The following is a 23083-nucleotide window of genomic DNA, read 5'->3' on the forward strand; positions in this document are numbered from 1 at the left end:
TCATCCGATTACACTGTTCGTCGATAAGATAGACCAATAATGTGCCTTTATCGAATCTTCCTTCGAATGGAAGTATTAATGTACTTTATTGTATTGAAAATTTATTGTATGGGAAATAATTGATACTTTTTCTAATCACTGTTTCCATAACAATTTGGTAACTATTTGGCACAACAACTTTTTATACGAATGTACATACCTACTTATAAGTGAAAATAGAATTTAGAACAGAAGCAAAGGTCAATTTATTTTGTTTATACCAGTGCAAATAAGTTATAAAAACGTCCAGCGTTAGAAATAAAGTGAATTATCTTAAATTACGTATAACGTTGTACATCTTTTCAACGTTTAAAAATTTTCTATTTAATATGAAAGTACATGTACAATAAAGTAATTACATTTTTAGATATATCCTCGAATATTTCTTTCCTTACGATTGAATTTCCTCGATTTCTTTTCTTCAATGATTTTGATATCCGTTAATACCAATTAAACCACGTTTGAAATAAACAAAAGACGTATTGAAGGCCAGCGGATCTTCGATTATACGCTGGTCAATGTCCTTTTGTCGTTAAGGGTCACGACCATCGGACCCACGGGACCTCTTCATCCGTTTCACTTCAACGTTACACACGTGTCAATGACGAATCGATTACTTGCAAGATCTGCTCAATTCTATAATTCTTCAATTAATTGTCTCTAATGCATACATGTCTATAATAATTCTAACAAATTCGTTTCCAAGTTCAATTAGTTACAACGAAGTAATATTTGCATATTAATTCCATACCTTCATTGGGCGTTTTTCATCTTCGATTTTAAAAAGCGCTTTGATCATCGAAAGTAACAATTCCAGTGCTTTAATACATAGAAGTACATTCACGAGAGTAGAGTGTAGTATTTGAAAAATAAGTTCGAAACAAAGAGCTCCACTTTCAGTCTGCTTGGTCACGCAAGGCCACGATTATCGATTCTTTATTCACTTAATTAGTAAATGAAATGGATTACGTATAAGAGATTTCCATAGGCGATGTTTTATCATAATTTTCAATAATCATCTTTATCGTCAATGTTCTAGACACGATTCTCGTTGAAAAATTTCATGCGAAATTATATTAGATAAACATCGAAAGCAGCATACAGTATACATAACGCGAATACTCTATCGGTTAAAGAAGTATTATACAGGTAGAAAAGTCTTTCGTAAAAGCAACTGACACAGAGATAAGTTTTTTTCTGTTACTCGCAAATAGCTTAATTTCTCAATTTCCTTTCAATACGTCAATCAAACAAACTAAAAATGTAAAAATAAATGAATTATCGAATGAATATTAATTATTTTTAAAATTTTAATTGATTAATTTAGCTTTAATTATTTCGTTGACGTCTAAACAGAAACTCGTTCCATTAAGGAAGAAAAACTCCAGAAACATTTGTATAATATTCAACTATGTCGTAGTATTGTTACAGCATAATTTCTCGTCTTACTAGATTTTTTATAACAGGCACCAATATTATAAAGTAGTTCGTTATGCAGTTAACAAATCTCCTTGTTGTATGAAAATGTCAGATGTTTGTTATAAGATTAAAGACATACGGGCTTTATTAATTTGTTTATAAAATTTCCACTTATAATCTTTCGTTTACGTATCGTAAATCTCCATTTTTATGATTCAATGATTGTAAAACGGAGTGACTGGTTGCAGTTATTGTAAATATAAAAAGAGAGGTTATTATTGCAAAATAATACAAAATTGCACAGCTGCGATCATTTTTGCATACCGCGTTCCGGAAGTCTGACACGATTGCAGCAATTTGATAATGTGCTTATATACCAGTCCCAACATTCTCCCGACAGAACAATTATGCATATTTGATTGCATTTCGTGCTAGCTATCAAATAAATGATCGAGCTTTTTTTGTTTTCGTAATGTCAAGGGAAAAAGTACATCTAAAAAAACATTAAACAATGACCTATTTTGAATATTTGTATTAACATTTTCAATTTTTATTCTTTTCTAATTGTCGTACGCCTAGTTTGAATAGAACAGTGAATAAGAATGAGAAGGTCGAAAGTCATTAAATGCGTGTGACAGAATGATATACAACGCCTTGAATTCGAGTTTCTTTGAAATACCCATAGAATCAGGGAATATTAAATTAAACCTTTCTACGATCTGATATCTTTTCGTAGGGACATGGAATAGAAAATTAAGCGCCTTCAGCTTGAAGGTCGTACACCCTCGAAGAAAGGGGACAAAAAATTGTCTCGAAACGGCGTTATGTGTTTTCAGGGGCTGGCTATTTGGTTTCGACTCCAGCGTTTAATTAAAATACAATGACTATACGATTCGATAATGTTTTTGACGGGGGAAATTGCTTTCATCAGTCTACTTGTATTTTGCGCGGGGTTTAGTCGGATTGGAAGACTCTGGGTAGTGACTTAAACAATCAATCGAAAGCCATTGTTAATAACTTTTTACCTTCGAAAAATTCAATACGTTTCACCTTTTAACATTTTTGTGTGTGTGTGTGTGTTTTCTTCCTTTCGTTTATTTTTATTTCTTGTTCCTTTCGTTTCACTGCGTTGCCAATGATTCACAAAACTCGATAGCAGGCATAGGAAAACTGGATGATTTAAAAGCTAACAAACGTTTAGGAAGTATCTGCTCAGAAAGAGGAATTAGGTTTGATTTTTTTATCAAGGTTAGTTGAACCAATTTTATCATTTCGGGATTTCACTTCGATCTTATGAAGTTTTTGTGAGAGACGTTAGTTGGAATCCCATCTATTATTTAGTGATAGCAATATGGCGACGTTGATACGACGAATCTATCAAGGGTACCGCTACATTAACGAGGAACTAACAGGTACTGGGACGTGAATCTGTTGCACGCAAGTCAAAGATGCAAGTAGTCATGTGAATGTTTTCTGTTTCCGGAAGATCCTCGCACGCAAGACTATTTCCTCATCGGATCACCATGGGGATGCTTTAGTATAGTAGCGTTTTATCTATACTTTGTGCACGTCCTGGGACCCAACATTATGGCAAAGAGAAAACCGTTTAATCTGAATAGAATCCTACAGATATATAACCTAATACAGATAGTATCGTGCGCATATATATTTTATAAGGTAAACGAGTATACATTTCTTTTAAATATGAAAATATAATAAGTGTCTAAATGTAATTATAGGCATTGGAACTAGCTTGGTTGTTCCATTATAACTTCTACTGTGAACCAGTAGATTATTCGGATGATCCTCGCGCGGTCGAGGTACCTACATCGTATATTTCCTTTATATCCTAATTACTAGACTGCGAAAGTTTATGCGAATTCATATTTTTATGAACATAAAAAAGTGTAAATATTGTAACAAGTACTTTCTATGTTTTATATATTCATTTTATGTTCACAGCGTTAAACTTTCTGTAAATGCATAAACCCCCAGTCTATTAATTACGATCTGTTCTCATCAGGATATCAAAGATTGAACTACTTGAATTACTTGAATCGCAGATAACTAAGATCGTTTGGGCGTACTTTCTAATGAAGCTCCTCGACTTACTGGACACGGCCTTCTTTATTCTTCGAAAAAAGCAACAGCAAGTGTCGTTTCTTCATGTTTATCATCACACGGGCATGGCTCTTGGTAGCTGGGCAGCTACCAAGTTTTTGCCCGGCGGTCACATTACCTTTTTAGGTAAGTAATATAATTTCACTCGTTCAGTTTTAACTTCCTACAATATCATATATTAAAGAATATTTTTCATATCGGTCTTTCTATCGTAGAAATCTTCTATCGTTGGCACATGTGTTGGGTATTAATTATCATGAAATTGTTTCCATAATTTTGTGATTTTTAGTTCACGACCAACGTTCTTTAGTTCAACGACGACATATATTGTATTGACAATTAGATATTGAATAGTGTATTTACCTTTGTCGTTTTACGTTTAAGGGAATCATTCGTGACAATGTGTCTCTACATAAAGTGATAACGTTTGTAAGTGTATATTTATATTTATTTATTAAATAAATAAATTTATTGTCACAGGTACTTTAAATTCTTTCGTTCATATGGTGATGTACACTCACTATCTGGCTACATCGTTGCGAATAAGCAAACCCTGGTGGAAGAAATATGTGACACAACTGCAGCTCACTCAATTCTGTTTGATAACGATCCACTTTGTAATGTTAGCCTGGGTGGAAGATTGTGGTTTCCCGAAGTGGACGGCGGCGGTGATGATTCCTCAGAATCTCTTCATGTTGATGATGTTCGGCGACTTTTACTACAAGTCATACATCAAAATGCGGAAGATCCACGAAAACGGCGTCTCGTCGGACGTTTCGAACGGAAAGTTAAAGAGTCAATAGCTATGTCCTGTGCGCCCGGAACGGTTTAACGTTACTTCGTGTTTCCGACGCGCGAGACGACCCATCAAGTACTGGCGCGAGGAATACTTCTTTCTTTATGAGACAATAGCAATTTAGCGCTTCATACTTTAGACTTTAGACACTTATTAACACCTAATATCTCATGCGTGTCGACGAAATCCGAACAACGAAAGGACAGACATAAATGACAATTTAAAAATTCAATTTGAATTGATCTGTCAAAGGTAAGGTTTACCTTATTATAAGAAGATTTGATGAAAGTCATTCGAGTTCTAAAGCATGTTTTCATATGCACGCAAATGCAGAATCTTTTCGTTGTATGATTCACGGAACGCTTATTCTCAGTCTCATCTTTGTATTTAAGTCACTCATCATCTTCGTTACTTACTTCGTTAATTATTCGCAAAAGAGAGCATTTAGCTCCAATGACCTTGACCTTGAGATCTGTTGTGGAGGAGACGCTACCTGAGTAACATGCACTTTGTCCGAGGCGTAGAACGCTTATGGTTCGAGCAAAGTTTGATTAAGTTAGACTTTTTTTGGAGGGCTTTGATCGGCAGCTACCCATAAAATCTAATCTAACCATACCTTACTAGGAGTAATTACTAGAATACTTCATTAGGATAGCAAATACTATGCAAATGAATATGAAATTTAATTTGTAACTGGTTATATTGGAGTATATATAATCTAACAAGTATCATTTTCTTTTTGTCATAGTTTTCGACTCACTATCGTCCTTAAACTCGGGCAAAGTGCACGTTATTTACAACCATCCACTCTACAACATATCCGAAATTGAAATTCAAGAAAAACGAAAAAAAAAAAAAAAATTAAAAAATTAAATTCGACAAGATTGGGGTTGAGGTCCCCCTTTGTGCATAATTGCCCTTACTTCTACCAATCCATGACGATTGCAGCGCAGGCTTTAGCAAATATATGCGTAATTCATATTACTATCATCTTTCCTGTTAGACAGTACGACAGAGATAAGTCATCGATGATATGACGTTTGCGCTGGAAGCAAATTATTTGTCACACAGAAACAATAAAATAATAAGTCTGTTCCATGACGATCGCGTAACGCGCGTGTTATAAATAATCAATTACTTTACTTCTATTTTACTTCGAATCGATCAATATTGCCTTGTAAATAAATAATCGAAGCTTGTACAAAAAAAAGGAGAAAGAGAAGATAACGCAACGTAAAAGTGTTCAACAGTTTTCGAGGATGCACAAACACACTCAAGGACATTTGAGGTTGCACAAGGTCGCACAAGGTCTCCTGCGCAATGGTCTGATTTTGAACATAATACGTACATGTATACATAATATAAACACAATAAGTGTTTGAAGTGAAAATAATACATTACGTCTTAAATGATTTTGCAAATTTATTTCAGTAACCATCTGTATCATTTGATTAGAGTTCTACATTATTCGACTCCCATGTCACTCGAGTACTACATTTGTTTCTAAATCACAATACCATCTATCTTAAATAATTATAATTGACTAAAGTTCGGGGTATTTGGAACAACTCGATTCGATCGTCCTTAATTGCTGCCTTTCACGAGCATAACGTAACATTTGAGAATCACGTGCCATAGAGTAAATCGCGTTATGTCTACTCATAAATAACTTCATTCGAATCACGAATCGATAATCAATCATGTAACATTCTGTTCTTTTAAAAGTAACGATCGAAATTTCCCCCTGGCCATTTTCTAACAGGACGTGATCACGCGTTTTTCTCTAATCTATGTAACACCTTAACCTATTTAACGAAATATAGAAACCAACAAAAAAATGAGTGCGAAGCTGAGTTAGGATCCAGTCGAAAAAGTCAACCTACTTTTGTGACACGTGAATGGATGGTCCAGGCGAAAGGTAAAACAAGTCGAGAGAACGGTCAGAAAAAAAGGACTCGAGAAGCTGGTTGGCAAGCAGGTGCCGTTATATCCTTCGGTCCAAATGACCAGGAATTTCATTTTCGCTCCTTCAATCTCGATGCATTGTGTTTCTTTGGTTGCATAATGATTAATGATGAATAACAATTTTCCATTCTTCAATCGTCTCCATTTTATACAGTTATCTTCGTTATTACTCTTGTATGTACCTATAGAAAGATTGTAAGAATTCCTAGAGTCTACGAACTTCTCTTCTTCAGGCAGCAGCAGCAGGCAGGTCTGATTTACAATATTGTGGATAACTGTTACATTAGAAAGTGATTTGACTTCATTATATGTATCGTTAAAACTTGAATTCTAATTCTAATTCTTATTTTATTTAGTATTTTATTGGGTTATTCTATAAGCAGGTAATATATATAATATATAATATAATTATATAATTGGTAAATAAAAATGCATGCACTTTCTACTAAATATCTGCAGGAATATTAAGACTTATAGCCGGTACTATGAGTGTTTTTCAATGATCAACGAAACACCGTACGTTTCTGGGACGCGAGGAGCGCGTTAAAGGGAAAATAGGACAATGACACGGTAAAAGTGACAAATATGAAATACATACGTTCTGAACGCTTTAAAGCGTACTCTGATGTTTTAATACGTGATTTAATTACTAATTATTAATTTTAATGTCATTTTTAATTATCATACGTTATGATATATCTATATTGTAATGTATATTAAAATGTGCTATAATATATTAGATACAATTCAATTGTATTTAATATTATTAATTTAATTATTAATTCTATCTTGTAACGTTTATTTAGTATAACTGTGTTATAAAATCGATCGATATATCATATCAATGATTTCAACGAAAACTTCAGTGCATGCAAATCGAATTGCCATTGAACTCAATTTTTTCGCGCGTGTCTCAATCAAGTTATTGATATTGTTGCGAAGAATTCCGGTCAGGAACATACTTTTGCAAAACCTCTGTTCGTTTAACCCCGTTTCGCGAACTTCTTCTATATTTCGAATTGTCCCGTCGGTTTACTTCGTTGTACCTGTGCTAAAAATGTCCTTCCGAGACGCTTATAATGGTTTTGTTTGTGAAGTAACTACAAGTGTATTCGCGGCATTGGTCGGATCGTCATTGCTCCCATCCAAAGAAACGTTTTGGATCACAATTTACGAGACATCAACGCGTACCTGAGGTTAACTATTAAAGGATCCATTTACGACCACGTGATTTCTAATAGTAAAACCTACTGAAGGCGTGTATACCGTTACCGCTTGTTCTACTTGCAATTTTACTACCCCCACGAAGAAGGGGAATTCAAAAAATGGATTTCAAACATATTTCGCAGAGAATTAAGAAAAAGTTATGCTAATCGTTTCTTTCATAGGCAAATATTGATTAACAAAGTGACTATGGTGGTTAAAGTACGAAAAAGTGGCGATAATAACTAGCTTAACGAAAGATACACAGCTCGATCGTTTGTAATCAAATTACTAGACTTCACTGTTTGATCGACGATACGAAACGTCGGGTTTCGATGCAAATATTTAACTGTCGCTTGCCCCTCCGCTGTGCGTCACCTAATTGCATCAAGTCTATAAAGAGTTTAACAGGGCAAATATGTTCTCACACTCCAAGTTATTTTCTTCGTGACGTCTCTTTATTCCGGTCAAACAAGTCGTTCATCAATTTTGCAAATAGTCGTGCCGCAAACGAATGTGTAATTCTTATTATTTTTTACTCGTATATAATATTACGAGCCTGTCTCGTTGTTTGTACTATTTACGAATTCTGCGCGTGTACGATGGTTTGTTACTATCATACAGGGTATCTCGCGATACTTCACATCCTATAAGCAAATTTATGAGAAAAATGTTATGTAGGCCCAGGCTTTGAAACGTTTTATTAAAAAGCTATAACGGAATATGAAATAATAACGAATTGGTGTTTCGTCTACACACCATAGGAATACATTGTTGACATCTATTCGATATATGTTTACAGAGACTGTAATGATATGTTTACTTGCTGACGTCGTTGATTTAGTCAATCAGTCTGACAATGATTAAATGATCATTACTCTCAACATTAGATAGGTCGAGGATAATCAATTCTTTGTAGCCCAAAATCACCAGATATCACGCCAATAGATATTTGCTTGTGCGAAACTGCGAAAGAAAAAGTTTATCAAGCACAAATTAATTAGTAGAAAGGATTCGTGATTAATTTGCCGTAATTAGTGAAAATTAAGAAGAAATTAGTAATGAAATAAATTCTATTTCTCGCAGATGCCAGTTTTCCATTCATTATAGCGTGCAACATTTTGAAATGAAATTATAACGAAAATCTATCTAACGATAATCTATCCTTATGTGATATCGAACGAGAAGGCAGTTCGTTGTCATTTCTTATTTTTGTTATAGTATTTTAATAAAGCATTTAAGAATCTAAGTTTATATGTATAACATTTCTTTCTTATTTTTCCTTACAGGATATGTTGGTAAAGTTTAGCTGGGTAAAACTGAGATACTCTGTGCATTTGCTACGTGTAAAAGTTTGAATAGCAATCTTTCCTTCAACTTCAATAATGACAGATATAACATTAGCAAGGTATATTTAACTGACCATAATTAAATCAAAGATAGTATTAGGACACCTATAGGGGATCGAAAATCATAGTGGTGTAAATGAATATTTCGAGAATTTAGATTTAGTCAGAATATTTAAACTCTTAAAAGTATCATCTATTTAACTTTAATTTTATTCATCAACGTATTCACGTATCACATACCTCAATCGAATCACGAATTTTCATGGCATGATGTACGTAATCATACTGTAGAGTATTAAATACAAGATATTGTGTAGGATGCAAGAAGTATTAGCATAGTCTAATTTCTTAAAAAACGAATGCAACGAATAAATATCTTAATACCGGTGGCGTGGGAATGTACGTAAATCAAATAGAAAATTCTTTAACATAAATATTCATCCGTTTGCTGTTAATATTTAGTAGTTTCACCTATGATCAAGGAGTTACGCTTCCTTTGTCAATTTTAAAATATAATTTCCAAGTGGTCGTTTAATCGATCAATAAGAAATTCAGTAAATAAGAGTTCAGTAGTGACGTGCTTCTCAGGTCTCGTTATAATTCATTTTTACATGCATCACGACCTAGTCTTTTACCCCTTCTTCTTTTGCCGATCTGCTTCCCCCATCGAGCGGTTCGAGTTTCAATTTTACAGGGTATTCGAATCTTGTGGAGGGGCAGACGAAGAAGATCGAGGTTTTGGTCCTCCTAGTGGCCAGTTTGCCCGACAGATGATCAGTTTTTGGTTCGCGGCTTCTCCTTCAACATCTGCTCCTCTCGAGAAAAGGCTATTCGAGGGACTTCGAAAGGTTCACAAACAGAAAACAAGCACGGGGGCGGAAGTGAGTTTCGACGCTTCTCCGACCGAACAGAGAGAGAATCCGGTCTAATCTTGAGGATTTGAGGTGATGTCTTATTCTACTTACGTACTGGAAACGTGTGAAGTTTGACTTATTAATCGAAAAATTTACGAATGACATTTTACGATACTGAAAAAGTTGGTTAAGTTTCGTTATGTGTTTCCATTCAAGTTTGTCTAAATTTTCATTTTTAACCGTTCACTGATTTCTCTCTTTTTTTCTAAGAAACAATCTTTTTGTTCGTTTTACAGTTGATTTGAAAGAAGATAGGAGAATTAGTCAGCATGTCGAACATAATTCGTTTGGTAGTCAACAACTACAATGAAATCTTGGAGGCTAACAAAGGTAATTGCGTGAACATCGTTCAACAGGAAGATAATGTCAAGCTGGATGTCCAAAAGTTCGCTCTTGCGGATAGAGCTCTTTCTTTTCGCGTCACGTCAATCAGCTTTATTCACTAAAGTCAAAGTAACCTACTTTATGAATAATACGGGAAACACTCAACTTTTCTTTAATATTTCAAATCAATAGCGATGCTAATTGATGCAAATTCTATGTAAAAGCGACGAAAAGGTCTCGATGCGCTTTGTATGTAAAAAAGAATTAAAATAGGAAATAGACAAAATGTTTTTACTACAAAAATACTACTGTGATCACTGAAAAATAGTCTAAGGTATTCGATTAAACCGTGTTTCTTTTTAGAAATAATGGTAGATTCCTGGCCAATGATGAGCTCCCCTGGACCTATGCTGTGCATCGTTGGAACCTACTTAGCGTTCGTTTTAAAAGTTGGACCGAAAATGATGGAAAAGAGGCCGGCATTTCAATTGAAAAACGTGCTGATTCTTTACAACGCGATCCAAGTGCTTTTCAGTATCTGGTTGACGCATAAAGTAAGATTCATTAGAACAACTAATAAATTCAAATTATTTCAATTCCTAATTTCACCTGTTTTGGTAATCATTTCTTTTGTGACTTTTAATAGGCTTTCGAACCCGGTGTTGCATCCCTCATGCTCTCACCTAAATGTAATAACGCGAATCGGCCACCTACGGATTTGGGAATTCAAACCACGGTGGGTTTGCCATAAAAATACATAAATAGCTGTAGTGTCCAATTTGTTAATTGCATGGTGTAATAATAAATTTTATGTGAAATAGGTGACAAAAGCTGCCTGGTGGTATTTCATCGCGAAAATAGTCGAACTACTCGATACAGTGAGTTCAATATAATCAGTTATACAAGCGTAATTATTTAATACAGTAGAACTCCATTTTTCTGAACTCGCCAGGGAACAAATAATTCACATAACTGGATTTCACCCATTTTCCTCGTTATTCATTACTTTTTGCTCATGCAGTAGATTCAATCAACAAGGCTATAATCGATCATCAATTAAATTAACGATGATTTCGTTCGGACAGTCAATAGTTCAGATAAATAATACTCTACTTTGTATACGCGAATACAATTTTTCAATTTTTCTATCACCTCAAAGGTATTCTTCGTTCTCCGAAAAAAACAAAACCAAGTGACTTTTCTACACGTGTACCACCATACGCTAACCGCGATATTCTCATGGTGCTATCTGAAATTTCTCCCCGGAGAGCAAGGTGCGCTAATTGGTTTCTTGAATACCTTCGTGCACATTGTCATGTACTCGTACTACCTGATAGCAGCTCTTGGCCCGCAATACAAGAAATACTTGTGGTGGAAGAAATACATGACCTGGATTCAGCTGGTAAATATCTTCACCAAACAACGCATCGACGCTTTCTTCCGAACTTAATACCTACACTAACCGTGTTTTCTTCGCTGCGCCAGGTGCAGTTCTTCCTGATGCTCGGCTACCAACTGATGATTCTCGCGATGGATTGCAAGGTACCAAGGGCTCTTACGTATTTCTTTATCGCCAACACGATAATCTTCATCTACTTGTTCGGCAACTTTTATCGAAAATCCTACACGAAAAAGCAAGTTTAATATCTTCTAAAATCATCAATGTGACGCCTTCGTCAATCGAAATGGTGAATGAACGAAAATCGGAAACCATCCGACCTAAAGATGAAAACTTAAAAAAGAAAAAAAAGAAAACTTAAAAGGAAAAAGAAGTTCATTAACGCAAGAAAGTCGAATAAAAGGAATAAAGAGACGGAGCAAAGGTCGTATATGAGGACATAATAGAACGACAAAAGACAGGAAGAAAGCAGTTCTAATTAAGAAAAGGATTTGAATTCAAGGTCCGTTCAATTGGAGCGATTTCGATGAATCTAATTTGAAATTCCAATAAATAACGAGCTCCATTCGGCATCTAGGCCAATAGGTCCAATGAGCATACGATGTCTCAGGAAAGATACCGAGACGATTCGTCAGAAGCTGGAGAAAGTACAACGAAATCTTGACTGAACCCAAATCCCCGGGGGCGATCTCTGTAAAACTAGGTGGACTATGATTCAGGAAAAAGTTGAACAGAAAAGGCACTGTATCTTCTTTAGACGATTGTCACACGTGAGCATCGAAGAACGGTAATTGCTTTCTCCTCGGAAAGCAAGACCCTGCGTCTACCGCTCCTTTTTCAACTCTTAATCGATTGACTCTTCGATGAATTCCTATCTGGAGGAACTCATCACAAATAGTATATTTCTGAAATTATTTTTTATTTTCTCTTTCTTCTTATTCCTAAGATTTGATGATCTTTTAAATTAATTTTTAAATTAAATAGCTTTTGCCTTCTCGACTTCGTGTCGCAACTCTGTACGATATTTGGCTTTCAATCGTTTCGTTTTAACTCGGATGGATAAGCTGTCCTATGAAAAATCCTTTTTTATATAAGAATGTTGGCTAAGATTAATTTCCATTTTGCATTTTGTGAATCAGTTTCGTAACTACAGTCACGTGATATTGACAAACGATTTCAAAATCATGTATCTAGAAATAGCAATAGCATTATTTACCGTATTTATATATACGTAACTACGATTAGACGCGTCACAATATTATAGACTATTCGATATATCATGAGACACCGAAGAAAAAATATTTTGTTGATTCGTTCGAAAACGCGAACAGTCATTTACTTGTGTTTTGAACGAATCAACGAATTTTAAACGCATATCTGTCACGCCTGATGCAACAGTGTGCAACATAAGCAGAAATGTTGCCGTTAATCATGGCATATGTTAATATTCTGCATATTTATAGAAGTCGATCGCAATTAAGACATGTAAATACAAAATGTTATTATTTATTCACAACTTTTTAGACGAGTTGACAAAAGGAGGATCTCAATACAGCTTGTAAATTTTAATGCAACGTTCGAAATATGTTTTGGATTTTTCTATCTTTAAAAATAATGTTCAATGGAAATGTATATGGATTTGATCTATTATGATGCAAATCACGATCGCGAAACGGCACTGCAGCAACTAAAAGTAATCAAGAAACGTAAATTGTATTTAAGATAAAAATCTTCGGACAATTCTTTCTTTCTTTCGAAGATTCGGACAATTTATAAATTTTTAAATGTCTATCTTAATATAAGAGGTAATCCCTAAAGAGTCATTTTAAAAAGAGATCTTTACATGAAGTTGTATTAAAATTCAACGAGTCAAAGTTAGATCTCTCTTCTTGTGACGTCTACTTTCATTCTTCTTTTCCTTTTCTTCCATTTCCCACATAAATCATTGCCGTTAACAGTAACTAAGTAACAGATTCTAATATTCTTGCAAACAGAATTTAATAAAGTTGGCCAATAAGTAATTTGTCTTTCATAAATGTGTTTCTTTTTTTAACACTTTATGCAGCTAATGATAATTAATATTCTTTTTTTATGTAGACACAGTAAGTAGCAAAATATGAAGAAAATTTCAATGAAAAACGTACAAACGAAAAATAACGTAATCACGAATATAAACAAATCATCGTTATGATTGATTTTCTCGCATGTATAATTAGGAAAGTATCGTGATTCAATATTTATGTTCAAATATAGCTTGCAAAGCGTGCTGCACATTGTGGAAAAAATAAATAACAGCTGTCTTACAATATATCTAAATGTAATTGGAAACTGTAAAATTCAGTGAAATTTAACGATTAATTTCCACTAATTAAAAATGAGGTTTCTGCAACGAGGCTGGTACGAAACGAACTTAAAGCCATTTTCTTTGTCTTCGTTGCTTCATTATTAAACTTTATTCTTGTTAACACTTAAATATGTATTATGTGACTCGCAAAATAATTCCTAGTCCTAATAGTAATTCTAAGTCCGCACAAACTTTTTCCTTAACTTTTTATACTCCAACAAATATCTTCGACGTTTCAGTCATTGGAGTTGTGCTAATAAGCAACCATAAATCAACTCTTCTTTTAATTATTTCATGTTAAAAAATTCTTGAAAGATCGTGTTTATTCTTCAAATTACACTCATTTATAACTACGGGATAAACATTCCTTTCAATTTAAATAACAAAGATTTGAGCAAAGCGCGTAACAAAAGACCGACATGTCTGACGTAATTCGCATTTTTTCCTAGAATTTCACAGACTACACCATGACAAATTGATTCTGAAAGAGTGGTTCTCTAAAATTTGTAGACAAAAAACGGGACAAGTTACGATGCTTGAACAGGTATGAAGCTGGAATTCGGGAGATTTCAGATTTATTTTCAGAGATACACTGCGTTTCTCCTTGAGAATTATTTCGTACTTGTTCGTTTGCGGGTGAAAAAGTCCACTGGATCCCTCACTGTTTTTGTGAAACGGTACGTTAATTCATCGGCGGTAATCAATATAAAATTTTGATTATTTACTCGACCTGAATGTATTTTGCAGCTTATACTTATTTGATGCCCTTTATGAAACTCTACGTCGTAAAATGGAATGTATAAAATACTTTGGTTTAATTAATAATTACGTAGAAGATCGAAGAAGTTGGCAGCCTTGTTAAAACATTGTGCCGTTTAAATGACCGTCATAAGGCTTATTATTCGATAATATTATCTAGATAGTCTTAATCTGTTAATAGACTGACGATTGAAATGATTGAAATTATACTAACATTAAAACCAACCAGTCAATTTCATTCCCGTTGTAATATATTGTAAGTCTACATACTTCAGAAGAACGATCTGTTCTTTTATTTATCTAATACTGTCTAATTGAGCACGAAAACTAAAAATTAGTCCGATGAAACTGTATTTTCAAATTCTTTAAAGTACGTGAATACTCACATTCATTTTCTAGTTAAGTCGTAATGATGTAATTCAAGAGTAAATTCTTTTTAAGCGGATCGTCAAACGATTAGTTAGAATATTTTCTATATTAATCTATAAAATATTATATTAATGTAAGGTAAATTCGGGAGATACGCCACCCTTTTTGATTAAGGCTCAATAACAAATATGGCTTCATATTGATTAAAACGATTAATTTTTTTATTGCAATAATACGCTTATATACTATGAAAAGCAAAAGCATTTCTCAATTTTCCTTATGCAGAATTCATAAAAATTACAAAAAGTAATACGTTGCTAAAATGGCAGCTCTCCTACATCTTAAAGATGTCACATGCACTAATTCCTGTTCCTTAAATTCTTTTTCTGTGTTTACTAGTTGATAAGAAGCTACTAAATAGTAAAATAGGTCTTGTCTCCATTACGCTTGTAACAAGCATTGCGTAATGTCTCACATATATAAAATTTTTAAGTAATTTTTTGTACAGTTATCGCTTTAATGGTTCACAGACACAGACCTGTACATTGAGAGTCGAGCAGGTACTAACGTATTTTTTCATGCACACAAGCAGGGTTACGACAAGACGCAACATATACAATTCTTTTTCTCCGATTAGAAGATATTACAAGTATGGCGTTTTTCTTCTGAATTTACCTTGTGTAACTTCAATTAAAACTCTCACGCGTCTTTCCCCTTTCTGATCAATTCCTATCGCTAGTAATTACTCCACATTCTTGAATGGTTATAATTGACGCATGCAGTTAAAGACTTCGTAGATGACAGTCTGTCCGCAAACGATCAAGGAGAAACGATCGATTTTATGCGCAAATATACACTTCTTCCCCATTATCGCCAACAGACGCGACATGAACCAAAGAAAATAAGTTTTTCCGACTTTCCTAGGGAATTTTCAAAAGATTTTCGTAGTTGTAAAATTCAGCTCCTCTTGTTCATGGAACCATTGACGTTGAAGGATCAAAAGCACAGTCACCGTGAATGTAAATCCATTCAAACATCCCATAGTCGTTTCATCGACCAATCGTAGATGATCCACTTTTAACGCGTTGAAGCCAACGGCAACGAGCGAATATTCTAGTCGATTTTTCTTCTTCTCGTTGCTTGTTTCTTACTCATGGATTTCTAGACTAGTTCATTTTCCTTTTTCCATTTTGCGTGTTTCCATTTGCCACTTTCTTCGCGACTCTATTCTCTTTGCCTTCTATCGATTTCGAATAGTTTTCGTTATACTTATACGCGTTGCTGTAGAAATCGGCGAACAAGAAGTAGAAGAACATCGCGTTTGGCAGAATTATGATGAGCGACCATTTTGGGTAGTCACAGTCGTAAATGAGCAATTGGCAGCTGTGCAGAAACGCCAAGCAGAATTGACCCTGTTTAACATAATGAGAAGTGTCTATTGCATTTATCTATATGAATGAAACCATGGTATTTACGGCTATTTAGAAAACTCAGAGTAAACATGAAAAATAACGCATAGAGGAAAGATGTTCACCATTTGGAGAGTCGTGATGTATTTCTTCCACCATAGATATTTCTGGTACTGAGGTAGTAGTGCAGCTAGCAAGTAGTACGTGTACATGATAATGTGCACGAAACTATTAACAACGCCTGGAAGAAAACGATCTGGCCGTAATTAAGTGAAGAATGAGAATGTAATGTTTTAATATTAATTAGTTCGAGATCGGTACTCAGACATTAAGTTGCGCAATACCTTTCCATTAGTTCGGATCTGAGGATCCATCAGGTAATAAATCAACTAAAATTATAAAAGGCAAAAAAAAAATATATATTAACTTGAAACATTATATTTTTAAAAACAGTCGCTCGGTTGGAAACTGAATTGTAAATTGTTTGAGATATAAAATAATCGCTGATTCTAAAATCGAGTAAAAAATGAGTATTTATAGCCAGAGCTGTCGATTTAATGAAATGCAAATTAATTACAACTGCAGAAACCATTTAACTATTAGCGACAATTTTGTTAATATACATCGATTTCTAATGTATTAAGGAAACGTAAACTTTACCTATAAATGTGCCATGTCCACCCGGATAATATTTGGTAGCGCCCCAAGAGGCCATCGGCATTACAGTGTGATGATACAAATGGAGGAATGTGATTTGGCTCTCTTTCTTTCTTAGAACGAAGAATATTGTGTCTAGAAGTTCCGACAGCTTCGCCAAAAAATAAATATATACGCCTCTGGCGACCTACGATAAATTTATATTTAGTTAAAGTTGAAAAGTAAAATACATAATAAGAGTCAAATGGAAATTAGAAATGGTAATAATACTCTAAGTGCGTCTGGTGAGTTAGAATAGTCAACAGGTTGACACTTCCAACTGTACTTTCGAAGCCAAGCTGCGTCCAGACCTTCGTAAAATAGCCAAAAGCTGAGGAGAACTTGCAGGAAGTTGTAGAAGACTAGAATTTTCTTTAATTGGTATGGTTTTCTGTGCTCCATATGTCTCGGACCCCAAGATAGGATGAAATACAAATAACCGATTATAATACTAGCACCAGGTACGGGTGATGGTATGAGGAACCAATCTCTTGTCCGAGGATCTAAAAGAGGAAATTAATATACAACAGGAGAATCAAAGAAAATAATCATTGAAAAAAGATATTATTTCTTACCCGATAGATCGTGAAACACATAGTGATAAAATCGAACCACTGAGTTGTTGTAGATATTTGACATCCTATCGATATGAGGTGCGCTGCTCATATTCATTGGAAGCTCGACTAAAACAACTGAAAATATAACAATTGTTTCATAAGATTGTGTAAGATTTCAAATATTATTTTGTTCTTTTATTAGAAACAAAAGCTGACCCTTTCATGCACAGTGTATATACACTGTAATATATTATAGTAAGTTATTAATATATATATAATATATATAATATATTTGTTTATATATGTGTAAAACTGACGTCATGTTTTAGTACATTATGTCTTCTTTAGAAAACCATTCGGAAAAATGTGTTTCTACTATTAACAATTAAATTAAAAACTGCGATAAAAATGAAAAATTACAGTGACAATGTATATCTAGAAATTGCTATTATCTATCGTAGTTGAAGCATCAAAGTAAAAGAATAAAGAAGAAGAAAAATTAATATCTAAATAATGATAATTAGCTTTAACCACAATATGTAGCAGCAATCAATTTTAGTTTTTGAGTTGTTTACTTCATTTCGTGATATCTAGTTGCGCAAGCAGATCGATCGATTGCACAAATCTACATTCTCCCTCGTAATCTACATATGAACCGGTTCCGATCCTATATTGCACGTTTCGGTGCATGATGGAAAAGAAGAGAAAACAGTGGCACGCTCGATTTCGCAATGACAATATTTAAACTGTTCGCCCAATAGCAATATTCCTCCATATAGATAAATATCGTGCTATTTTTTGCTACCTTATTTCTTTTTCCACTTCTAGCTCATAGACATTGCTGTTCATACAGGAATTACAGGCAAGATAGATGAAGTCGCTTTTACATTTTTAGTTTAAACTCTCCATCCATTCTTATTTTATATTGGCTACTACAATAAGATTTTAAAATAAAGTGTTTTCATTTGGTATACCTGTAGTTGCTTATTTAGAGTCTGTTTAGTATAGAAGTCTATTTGATTGTCTACTTAAACGACCGTTTCAAACCCCAGGACCGTTCGAATGTAATTTTATGATCGCTCGTAAAATTACGATCAACCTTTTCCTCTCGAAACAAGTGGAATAGAACGTAACGGTCAAACGAATTTTCCGTCGAAGAATATGTCAAGAATGATAGTTTAAGCAAGGACACTTTAAACATGTTGGTCTACTTTCTTCAAAGCCACAAACGATGGTAAAACTTAAACGGTTTGTCCTCGATCGCTTTTACTAGGCCTGCAGTTTAACCATCGACAAGCGAATGGTGAATCACGAGTTCTAAGAGATTCGATATTTTCGAACGATTCTTGGGGAATGGTAATGGGGGAGAGCGTAGATTTTCACTGCGATACGGTGTGTCGGAGGAAAGAAAAAATGAAGAACTGACGCAATTACAATAATCGACCATTGCTCATACGAAGGACCAAAGGCAACCTTTCATTAAATAAATTAACCGAACCTTGTTCATTCTCAACGAATTATATTAATTTTATATTTATTGTATTTTGTCTTTTATATGATTTTATTATTCATACACTTGACAATGACTTAGTGCTCCATCAAAAAGTAATAATAATTCTTCTTTTCATTTGCGAATAATTGCAAAAGTTACACGGGACCTTTTACTAGAATTTTCTTCTGTTAAATACCGTTGTTTGAAGAGCAATTTCATGTACACTGCTTCATAAAATCCCAGTTACTTCTGTAAATGCTTGATACAGTTAACGACATTCCTATTTCTTGAACACTTTTCCGACGTATAAAACCTCTATCCAAGAAATTGCCTGCGGAAACAGTTATCTAGTTATCTAGTACACGAGCAGCGTGCTCTGTCATTATCTTTTTTGAAGAAATTTCATCCTGCATACTTAATCGAACAAGTGGATTGACAAAGATCAACTAACGTATCGTACATGTATCTCGAAAATGTGACAACTCAAAATAATCCAGCATCGTTCATTAATTGGTGCATAAGAAGAAATTGAATATCCTTAGGAATTTTTTTAAATTTATGATAAATCCTTTTGGAAAACTCACAACGCTTATAGTTATTTATGTCAACGGCAATTACATAAACGGTGATCGGTTTCATTAGAAAGAAACTACGCATCAGTGAATTACTTTGTTTTCTCGTAAGGCTCCATCATAATGTCGTTTTTTACGATTTGTATGTAATATCAAGTAAAAAACATCGATTGGTATAATTAATAGAATGTTATTCGACTGTGTTTATAATTATCGTAACCGATTAGATCGTTTGCATATTCGTATTAACTTGACATTCATATTTTTTTCTCGCATTCCGAGATACGAACCATTCTATTACATGTTGCAATTTCCTTCCAATACTACCTAGTAATGACTTGCACTAGTTCGTAAACAGCCTGTCTTTTTTCATCGACTTCTGTACGCTCCAAAAAAATGTTCGAACTGTAATATTTTCTGGAAATACCAATCAGTGGGTTTTACTTTCCTCATGTACAATATACAGGTTGATATACATTCCATATACAGGGTATTCACGTTCATATTAGTTCCCAACGTCTCTATCATAAACGATAAGCACGAGGAGAAAAATGAAAGAGGAAAAGTCGAATAGTTCAAAATAAACGAAATGTTCGCATGTGCATTTTTGCAGTTGCACTATTTTTTAAAATTGAGACCTTTCTTTTTTTTGCATACATCAGATCCTCTCATTATTCTACGAAAAAGAAGTATTAGGATAACATTGGTCGAAAACTGATTAGTTTAAGAAGTGCTTTAACTTTAATTTTATAGAATTTATCATATGTAAGACAAAGAAAACGAAAATACAAGAGTACTACGTTGCGTCTTACCTTGCTCTTCGTATGATATTCTACAGAATTAAAGTTAAAGTATCTCTTAAACTAATCAATTTACCTGAATACTTTTTTGCACGGAACGACGAAAGCATTCAATATATGCTAAAACAAGGAAGATCATGTTAAAAAATAGTGCAGCTGCAAAATGCACATTTTTGTATATGTATTTTTTCGCTTGCGAGGAAGATATTGTCATTATGCAGTACATTTTAAATCGTCCATCTTTTCCCTCTTTCAATTTTTCCTCATACTTATCGCTTACAAGAAAAACGTTGCAAACTAATAACACGAATTGCTTTACGTATAGACTCGTTAAATTACATGATTATTCAAATAGCATAATTAATTATCATATAATTCCGACGTACAGATGGATGATATTGCCATGTTAAATAGTATGGATAGCAGAATTCTTCAGACAGCGTTAAATAAATCAGGTTAGCAATTGCGAAAAAATCCTGGCGGTTACTCAAAAAAATATGTAGATCTGTTTGTAACATTCGAGGAAAATATATCATTGTTTACGTTCTTATATAAAATACAACTTTATTTAGCATTAGATATGCAAACAATAACATCATTAACAAGTAACACTTTGGAACTCGTTATTCATGGAATAAATATGCAGCAGTTAGCAGAGCCATTCTATAGCCAGCAGAATATAATAATGGCAATCGACCGCAGGAGAATATGATTAAGAATACGACCAGGAAAATTCTCACTTTGTAGATCGCTTTAGTTTGATTTTAACATTTAAATAAAACGATCATGAATGATAGTAATTGATACACACTGAGCTTCATAAACAGTCAAATATACGAATATTTCTCTATAAAAATGTAATACACAAGTTTAAGTATACAATACTTTTTCGCATTTCTTAGTACTAGCGAAATTATTAACCGCAAACTATTATCCCTTATTTATTTTCTATTATTAAGTATTCTTATCCGTTCTTTTCTATCATTACTAGAAATCATAAAATAAATACATTAGAAATAATTAATTTTTCAAAATATATTTTGAGACTTATTTGTACACTTATTGCTAATTAGATAATCGCGTCTCTGTTTTATTTTGAGTCCCGAATTTATTCAAAAAATATCTTATGACTCGCTCTTTATACAGATTAATGTTCTATTATTATTTGATACTGTCAAATATTAAGTAAATCATTTGTAAATAATTTATTTCTTAAATAAAATGCATTGAATGGATATCTTTCGACTCGTACTTTTCGCTCATTAGTATTTCAACATTTTACTCCTACATAGAATATATAGAAATTTATACATAGTACGAGAACGAAGAATTCATAGATTATCTTTCAAACCGTAATCTCATTACTTGTTCCTATCATGTGTTATAATCATCGTGGAAATAAATGGCATTTCGAATTGACGTAGGACAACCGCTAATAAATTCTCGTTCTAAAATCAAGAACCGTGGTAAATCTATTCTTTCAACCACAAATATCTCTGCCTCTCGCGTAATCGATATATATACAATTTTCATCATTATACAATTTCTTAATCCTTCTTGATTTGTATCTATTTTTTACGCAATTATTAAAACATCGACTGATTGATCCAAAGTGAGAGTTACCCATTATTATAATTATAACAACAATGATTTGAATGATTTATAATCATCTGTGATAGATTAAGTATTTTATAATAGTTACTCATGATTTAGATGATTTACAACTGGTGGTGATATATGACAATTTAAAGTACCATGAACGGTGTGTAAGATCTGTAAAGGGGATAGCAGGCAATGAATGATGATCGTGATGATAATTATGCATATACGTAATAACTAATCTAATTTTACAACTACGACATTCCACCAGAATGCGTGCAATGATAAAGCGAAAAATAAAGTGGAAAAATATCCCGCAGCGATATTTACTACACACCGCTTCCTGCATATCGGAGCAGTCGCTCTTAATTTACTCGGTTAATTAAGAAAGAGATAGTTAGGCATAATATAGCCATAGTTAAGCGTTCAATCACAAACAGGCGAATAGCTTATCAACTCATCAATCTTCAGACTGATTCTAAATGTCTCGTTCTCATTAAAAGCATGCTGAAGTGCAAATCACGTGAGAAGTGTGAGTAAGGAAACAAAAGACTCTTAATTAAAGATCAGTGGACATCAAAGACAAGTCTGGTATGACTGTTGGTTACACTACGATTATGAACGTCTTGAGATGTATGTCACCAGTTCATCTTCTCGTCAGCCCGTCTCGTTTCTATGTCACATGCTGCCTCAGAAAATGCAGAAACCGGTTCCCAACACGGTGCAGTCTGCTCGAATCACGGCCGTCGTACTTTTGATTTCGAGTCTTCTTTTATCCGGGCACATTCCCTGAGAAACTTGCATATTAGTCGATAGTTTAATCAATTAATCGATTATTCGCTTGCATATTAGCGATGTGGTCATAGGCGGTCTTATATCGTGGGGTCTATAGGATGATTCATAGTTCATAGTAGTAGCGAAAGTCACATGATACTCTTTGTATTATATAATTGTTTG

At 33.8% G+C, this 23083-nt stretch overlaps 3 protein-coding genes across 4 annotated transcripts in view; 2 read left to right on the top strand and 1 right to left on the bottom strand.

The window, feature by feature from the left end:
• Positions 1-1315: 1315 nt before the first annotated feature.
• LOC100742309 (elongation of very long chain fatty acids protein AAEL008004-like) lies at positions 1316-5909 on the top strand. The gene is made up of 5 exons (XM_012387788.3): positions 1316-2870; positions 2945-3135; positions 3198-3278; positions 3522-3705; positions 4060-5909. The coding sequence occupies exons 1-5, from the start codon at positions 2810-2812 to the stop codon at positions 4380-4382; spliced, it is 840 nt and encodes a 279-aa protein (XP_012243211.1). The 5' UTR covers positions 1316-2809; the 3' UTR covers positions 4383-5909.
• Positions 5910-9632: 3723 nt separating this feature from the next.
• On the top strand, positions 9633-13045 carry LOC100747691 (elongation of very long chain fatty acids protein AAEL008004). Its single transcript, XM_003490992.4, has 7 exons — positions 9633-9836; positions 10043-10136; positions 10494-10684; positions 10777-10866; positions 10952-11008; positions 11290-11532; positions 11616-13045. The coding sequence occupies exons 2-7, from the start codon at positions 10076-10078 to the stop codon at positions 11772-11774; spliced, it is 801 nt and encodes a 266-aa protein (XP_003491040.1). The 5' UTR covers positions 9633-9836; positions 10043-10075; the 3' UTR covers positions 11775-13045.
• Positions 13046-14431: 1386 nt separating this feature from the next.
• LOC100749961 (elongation of very long chain fatty acids protein AAEL008004-like) overlaps positions 14432-23083 on the bottom strand; it is a 54925-nt gene continuing 46273 nt past the window's right edge. For both annotated transcript variants that reach the window (XM_003490929.4, XM_033321748.1), the window contains exons 2-6: positions 17682-17798; positions 17338-17609; positions 17071-17254; positions 16536-16651; positions 14432-16413 (exon numbers count right to left, since the gene is read on the bottom strand). In XM_003490929.4, coding sequence (XP_003490977.1) covers positions 16168-16413; positions 16536-16651; positions 17071-17254; positions 17338-17609; positions 17682-17778 — 915 coding nt within the window. In that variant the 5' untranslated portion in view covers positions 17779-17798 and the 3' untranslated portion in view covers positions 14432-16167. The remainder of the gene's footprint in view (positions 16414-16535; positions 16652-17070; positions 17255-17337; positions 17610-17681; positions 17799-23083) is intronic.

This window comes from Bombus impatiens, unplaced genomic scaffold (assembly GCF_000188095.3).
Source record: "Bombus impatiens unplaced genomic scaffold, BIMP_2.2 scf_0487, whole genome shotgun sequence".
Classification (NCBI taxonomy): domain Eukaryota; kingdom Metazoa; phylum Arthropoda; class Insecta; order Hymenoptera; family Apidae; genus Bombus; species Bombus impatiens.